Source organism: Ciona intestinalis, unplaced genomic scaffold, assembly GCF_000224145.3.
Source record: "Ciona intestinalis unplaced genomic scaffold, KH HT000058.2, whole genome shotgun sequence".
NCBI classification, from domain to species: domain Eukaryota; kingdom Metazoa; phylum Chordata; class Ascidiacea; order Phlebobranchia; family Cionidae; genus Ciona; species Ciona intestinalis.
The window spans coordinates 9,667-16,871 of NW_004190380.2; the positions used below are offsets into that span (position 1 = coordinate 9,667).

The window sequence follows — 7,205 nt, forward strand, 5'->3', positions numbered from 1 at the left end:
TATATGTGCATGTAAGTGCTATATATATATATGTGCATGTAAGTGTTATATATATATATGTGCATGTAAGTGTTATATATATATATGGGCATGTAAGTGTTATATATATATATATATGGGCATGTAAGTGCTATATATATATATGGGCATGTAAGTGCAATATATATATATGGGCATGTAAGTGTAATATATATATATGGGCATGTGAATGTAATATATATATATATGGGCATGTAAGTGCAATATATATATATGGGCATGTAAGTGTAATATATATATATGGGCATGTAAGTGTAATATATATATATATATGGGCATGTAAGTGTAATATATATATATATATGGGCATGTAAGTGCAATATATATATATGGGCATGTAAGTGTAATGTATATATATGGGCATGTAAGTACAATATATATATATGGGCATGTAAGTGTAATATATATATATGGGCATGTAAGTGTAATATATATATATATGGGCATGTAAGTGCAATATTTATATATGGGCATGTAAGTGTAATATATATATATGGGCATGTAAGTGTAATATATATATATATATGGGCATGTAAGTGTATTATGGGCAAGTATGAATCATCGGGCACGCAACTCACCAAGTAAATTATCGGGCACGTAACTTTTGAGATTGATCTTGACGAACAATGTTGTTGAATCAAGTGGTACGCCACCCGGTGATCGTAATGGTACGTACCGATATCCTGTTTGTAAAGAATTCAATGGAACAACTCGTTGACCGATAAGTTGTCGACCATCGTCGTATAATGTGAAACGTAGCATTGCTAGGTCGGGGTATATAACCTGGAATATAGAATTCCCAGCCAATGTAGCCAAACATAGATAACATTTACCTTTCTAAACAGAAACTCGTTGCTCTTATATATTGTATTAAGACCATTGTTGGCAACAATGGATGTTCGGAATTCTTTACGAATTGTATCGTTAGGTAAGCCATACATGTCGACTTCTACGAAACTTGATGTGGTGGAAACAAACTGACCAGATATTATCTGTGGATGGAACTCGATATAAATCACAAAGGAAAACTTGAACAATTAACCTTCATTACTAATTAGTAATTACAACCACTATTATGACATCATACCCACCATTATGACATCACAACCACCATTATGACATCACACTCACCTTAACACCACATTGAGCAGCAATAACGCCATCAATTGTTGATTCAGCGAAACAATCGAACGATTTATTTTCTTGACGAAGAGCTTCCGGTTTTAATAAATATCCACAAGCTGCATTGTATTCGAACTTGGCTAAGTTGAGCTGCATGCCAAGGTCTGTGATGTCATAATAAATGTATTCTAATATATTAAGTACATTATGACATAATAACCACCTGACGTTTGATAGTTGAGTGAAACGAGCTGACAACCCACGTTCCAAAATATTTGTGGCATATAATTACTCGAGTCAACACGATTACCTCGAGGATAAATACGACTCAATTGTGATTTGTTGTAACTGGGGAGGAATCAATTAATATAATATTTCTATGTGAGTTGGCTATATAACTAACTTTGTTAAATTCACAGCGTTTGATTTGATGTAGTTCATCCCGCCATTCTCACTGAATGAACTCATGTGAAAACAACATTTCTCTGATTCAGCTGGAATAATAAGCATTATGATGTCATAATTACTAATATTACAAACAATATTAATTGTTTATATAACAAATCTTTACTTTATAAACGCGACAACTTTATGCAAACACCACCCAACATAACATAGATGGAAACACCATCGGTTAGATATGAGGTCCGAATACAATTCGCAAACACTCACTCACAACAAGTATTCACCAAGTTAACCCCACCTTGTACTTTCTTGAAACCAGGAAATTTAACTGATTGACAATAATTAACGAGGACGGAGAGTGAAGGATGGATATTTGTGGCCGATGTTTTCTGGTAAGCGTAATACACGAGCATGAGGTCCGCCTCTACATCGCCATCCACTGGCTGTGGATGGAATGTTGCGTTAAGTATTTCGGTAATTATAATTTAATTACTAGTATTTACTTTTCGAATCGAAGATTTCTTTGTAGAATCGTTGCTTTTTGTTGCCACTAGAGGTTTAAGGAGTCCCTGTTACAATGGGTATTAAAATAAGTTAATTGTTATGATTATGACATCACAAACCTTCTCGATATTAGATTCAACCGATATGTCGGACATGCAAGATTGCGATGAAATATTTAGTTTCGTATCGTCACAAGATTTCGTTGATTGCAACTCTGGATGAGCCTCTTCTAGTGTCTCGTCTGTGATGGCATAAGGTATGATGTCATAGGTTAATTATGACATCACAAACCCACCTGTTACATCATCATCACCCCACGTCACCGAATCCGACTTTAAATCTTCAAGTTGCGCTGTATTATGACGTCATAATAAAACAAACAATAACAATTATGACATCATACTCACCTTTCTCTACATCAGGTTGCAATCTTTTATTTTTGATCAAAATCTTCCGTTGAAGTTGATGGGGCGATGGAAGGGGTTGTCCCGGGAGTAACTGCTCAAATAGTCATTCAGAAAGTTTCATGTAATTGTGTATTTATGATTTAGTAAGATTAAGAAGATCCTCACTATACAGTAGACCCTGCAACAAACTTACCGGATGCGACTCGAGGTTCCGGTCCAACAACATCTCGCCGAATATTTCCCTGCAGTACATCGCCATCTTGTGTTGGAGGGGTTTGCTATAGAAATAATATAAACATGGAAATAATATAAACATAGAAATAATATAAACATAGAAATAATATAAACATAGAAATAATATAAACATAGAAATTATATAAACATAGAAATAATATAAACATAGAAATAATATAAACATAGAAATAATACAAACATAGAAATAATATAAACATAGAAAGATTATAAACATAGAAATAATATAAACATAGAAATAACACAAACATAGAAATAATATAAACATAGAAATTACATAAACATAGAAAAATTATAAACATAGAAATATTATAAACATAGAAATAATATAAACATAGAAATAATACAAACATAGAAATAATATAAACATCGAAATAAGATAAACATAGAAATAATACAAACATAGAAATAATATAAACATAGAAATGTCACCTGCAATGCGTTTCAAACGATAATATAACAGGGTACTGTGATGTCACAAATGCAGCATCACGAATGGCGACCAATACATTCTTGAACAAAACATCGGTGCACATGGCTTTCCCGTGCGTTATTATGGGCTCCCCGTGCAACTCACCTTTTCCATCCCAACAATCTAACTCTATACATCTGTAATAATGGGGTTGTGATGTCATAAATCTATGTTTATATATGATATCTATGTTAACATTATAAACATATGATATCTATGTCACCTGCAACCGGACAATAGTATATGCCGATAAATATCAACAGAAGATTTCCCTCGAATCTGGAAACCTGTAACAATTAATTAATCATGAATCCTCTTTATGATGTCATAATCAATAAATCATTATGACATCACATAGCTACCTGTTAGATAAGTATTGTGCGATGAATTGATGAAATAATGTGACAATGGTTGCTCCATGTCGGCGTGAAGTGATATTTTATCGAAATAAATCAAGGGATTTTCATCGCTTGCGAGGTATAATGTAAAGCCTTCCAATGATAAACAATCTGTATATATATATGATATCTATGTTATTTATAATATCTATGTTTAAATTAAAAATATTAGTTCCAATGAACGCCATGTATGCACATATAAGAAGTAATATATATCAGGGTGAATTAAAACAGGAAATTTCTGCACTCCATTAATCAGTAAACATTACAACCAATAAGTTAGATTTGTTTCACAGGATTGTGTGTCTAACTATTCCTGCCTCCCCTGTGTTAAGTTTGGCACCAGCGACTAAACTAATGCAGCCCGATTGAGGATACAAGTTCAAGGCTCGGCGCTGCTACCATTGTGAAATTATATATCCTTGGGCAAAATACTTAACGACAAACCCTGATAATGTCTCGCTGTATGGCGGACAAAACACCAGACCTTTAAGATCATGAACTAACAATTGCCAGAAGATTTCTTATACTTAAAACACCCAAGAAGATCTACCACACATATTCGACAATATGAACTAACTATTCTTGATGTTTCTTTGTGAAGGTTCAAACTTCTGAATGATGTTTGCCGCTTGTTTACGATCGAACGCGGGGACGAGGATCTCGTTGTGACGCGGGTCGCGCTGGTTGTCGTTCATCCATTCAACCAACGCGTCTATGTCTATGATGTCATTGTGGGATCTGTATGATGTCATTGTGATGTCATAGCGAATAGTTTATCCAGGTGAAGGCAAATTATACCGAACCAACCCAAGCTTTTTAGACCGGGTGCTTATAATAACATAGAGACTTCAATGTTTGGAATACAATAAAATTGTTCAACTTTTATCTGCTTCCCAGTTAGGGATGCACATTACAGAATTTCAAATCCTTTTGCATTCGAATCTAATTACGGGATTCGGTATTCTGTTTAATGACGTCATTACACGTCATCTAATATACTATATTAACAATTTTTAAAATTTAATAATTTTGAAAAAAATATTTTTGTCGTTGTGGGACTTTCGAGAGTAAACGTTTCGCAACGTCTTTTCATAGCCTGCTATACGTTTCGTGACGCAAAAACTACCCAATAGTACAATTTTTGATAATTTTACAGCTCATGATCCAACAAGGCTAATATGAAAGAGTCAATAAACTGATTTATGTGGGAAAAATTATTTTTTTCTATAAATATTTATAGGAAAAAATTGAAATAAATATAAAAAGATTTGAAATTCTAGATTCGAAATAAAGTATTCTAGGATATCCTAGAATACCTAATTATTCTGTAATGTTCATCCCTATTCCCAGTATAACGTAACTAATGTATATCCCCTGTTTCCATTGGAATACTTTGATGGCGCATGTTATAAATATAACAACAACTTACATCTCATGGAATATATTTTCCACGTCCCCCCTCGAACACATCTTATTGTAAAGTTTTTGATAAAACTCAAACGAGAATTCTGATTGGCTGATTTCGTCTTTCTGGAAAAGAATTTAAAATAAAAGATATCTAAATATAGGGCATATACTTACTATTCTGGCTGGACAGGGTGTTCTGTTTCATACACCTCGTGCCCGCTTACAAGTTACCACGTATGTAACTTATTTATCCTCGCATGTCGGCATCGACAGTCGTTATAACACAGATGTTCTGTTTCATACACCTCGTGCCCGCTTACAAGTTACAATGTATGTAACTTTGTGGGTGATTTTTTATATATATGGCTTTTTTTTATTTTTTTTTATGTATGGCTGATAATTTGGACAACCCATTAGTGAGCACTGGGTTGGAGTAATTGTCGTTAAATGTCTTGCCCAAGGACACATACGCTCTTATTAGTGGCATCGAGCCTTGAACCCGTTTCCTCTAGTTTTACACAACAACACATATTATACCCCAACCCACTTTTCCATAAATTAATCCGCAGGTTTTCAACTTTTGTAAAACCACTTTCTCGTTTCGATCGGAAGTAAAACTTTTCACCAGCCTGTTGAAACATAGATATCATATAAAGATTGTGAATACTGTTGTTATAATATATTGCGTTAATAAATTGAATCAAACAAGTGTTTTGGGCAAAATTATCCTTTAACCGCGCTAAAAACTAAGCTAAGCCTAAAATTAAGTCAATTTATAATTATTATACTACAATAGACATCATATACAAACATAGATATCTTATATTTACCTTCTGACGGGAATCAAACCTTTGTTGTTGATTGGAAGATAAATACGCTTCCACCTATTGATGATGTCATAATATACATGATGATGTCACAATAAACATGATGATGTCATAATAAACATGATGATGTCATAATATACTCACTGTTTCCTCATAATAGACAGCGGAGATAAATGTCGGTATTTAAGTTCGTACGACACTTTCGTGATGTTGTCTGCCCATACCTATTAATATCATACAATAGACATCATATAATAGACATCATACAATAGATATCGTATAAAATAGAAATCATATAATAGACATCATATAATAGATATCGTATAAAATAGAAATCATATAAACCACCTTGGCCTCTTCATTGGACTTGAGAACAAACTGCACGACGACCAAATTACTGATCTCATGTCCGTGAAATATTGTCAATATACGCTGAGTCATCATCTCGTTGGTACCTTTTATGTCCTGTCATCATAACAATGTTGATTATGACATCATAATGTTGATTATGATACTCACCTTAGCTTGTATACCAGTTGTAGCTTCACGTAAATTGGAACACTCTAACACATGCACCTCCTGTATGATATATAAGTTCATCCCTGTTCATATTACACCACCAACCACCAACCACCAACCTTTTGATTGTTAAATTGCCACATAACGAACATTCCTTCTTCGTCCAACCGTAACAAACAACTCGGGTTTATTCCATCGTACGAGATGTTTGTCTGTTATCGTTGTTATTATGACATCACAACCACTATTATGACATCACAGCCACCATTATGACATCACAGCCACCATTATGACATCACAGCCACCATTATGACATCACAGCCACCATTATGACATCACAGCCACCATTATGACATCACAGCCACCATTATGACATCACAGCCACCATTATGACATCACAGCCACCATTATGACATCACAGCCACCATTATGACATCACAGCCACCATTATGACATCACAGCCACCATTATGACATCACAGCCACCATTATGACATCACAGCCACCATTATGACATCACAGCCACCATTATACTTACATCTTTACTTTTAACAAACGTACATTGTGTTCCTTGCCACAGAAACCCAGGCATTTCCATGGTTGAATGTTCCATTTTACCCCTAACCCCTAACTCATCTTAAAATACATTCAACGTTAACATCACAATCGGCATTGTGAAAGACAAAGAAATGCCTTGATAGAAAAATCAATAAAATATTGATCTTTAAGCTGTTGCATTAACCGATAATGTTCACATTCCACGAGAATTTAATTCACTTTCTATTTTAGAAAACATTCATATTATGATGTCATAATGAACAACTATTATAATCTAGAATTAAATATATATA

General features: G+C 34.0%; 1 protein-coding gene across 1 annotated transcript in view; it reads right to left on the reverse strand.

Moving 5' to 3' along the window:
* The window catches only part of LOC100186259 (1-phosphatidylinositol 4,5-bisphosphate phosphodiesterase beta-4), a 9,215-nt gene extending 2,211 nt beyond the window's left edge, over window positions 1-7,004 (reverse strand). Inside the window, exons 1-23 of the mRNA XM_026838113.1 lie at window positions 6,893-7,004; window positions 6,475-6,567; window positions 6,356-6,415; window positions 6,185-6,301; window positions 5,981-6,060; window positions 5,840-5,893; window positions 5,557-5,638; window positions 5,032-5,132; window positions 4,180-4,340; window positions 3,564-3,710; window positions 3,425-3,488; window positions 3,162-3,338; window positions 2,671-2,755; window positions 2,478-2,568; window positions 2,366-2,422; window positions 2,190-2,311; window positions 2,070-2,135; window positions 1,865-2,009; window positions 1,565-1,655; window positions 1,385-1,509; window positions 1,171-1,325; window positions 873-1,031; window positions 607-822 (exon numbers count right to left, since the gene is read on the reverse strand). Coding sequence (XP_026693914.1) covers window positions 607-822; window positions 873-1,031; window positions 1,171-1,325; window positions 1,385-1,509; window positions 1,565-1,655; window positions 1,865-2,009; window positions 2,070-2,135; window positions 2,190-2,311; window positions 2,366-2,422; window positions 2,478-2,568; window positions 2,671-2,755; window positions 3,162-3,338; window positions 3,425-3,488; window positions 3,564-3,710; window positions 4,180-4,340; window positions 5,032-5,132; window positions 5,557-5,638; window positions 5,840-5,893; window positions 5,981-6,060; window positions 6,185-6,301; window positions 6,356-6,415; window positions 6,475-6,567; window positions 6,893-6,967 — 2,523 coding nt within the window. The 5' untranslated portion in view covers window positions 6,968-7,004. The remainder of the gene's footprint in view (window positions 1-606; window positions 823-872; window positions 1,032-1,170; window positions 1,326-1,384; window positions 1,510-1,564; window positions 1,656-1,864; window positions 2,010-2,069; window positions 2,136-2,189; window positions 2,312-2,365; window positions 2,423-2,477; window positions 2,569-2,670; window positions 2,756-3,161; window positions 3,339-3,424; window positions 3,489-3,563; window positions 3,711-4,179; window positions 4,341-5,031; window positions 5,133-5,556; window positions 5,639-5,839; window positions 5,894-5,980; window positions 6,061-6,184; window positions 6,302-6,355; window positions 6,416-6,474; window positions 6,568-6,892) is intronic.
* Window positions 7,005-7,205: the final 201 nt, after the last annotated feature.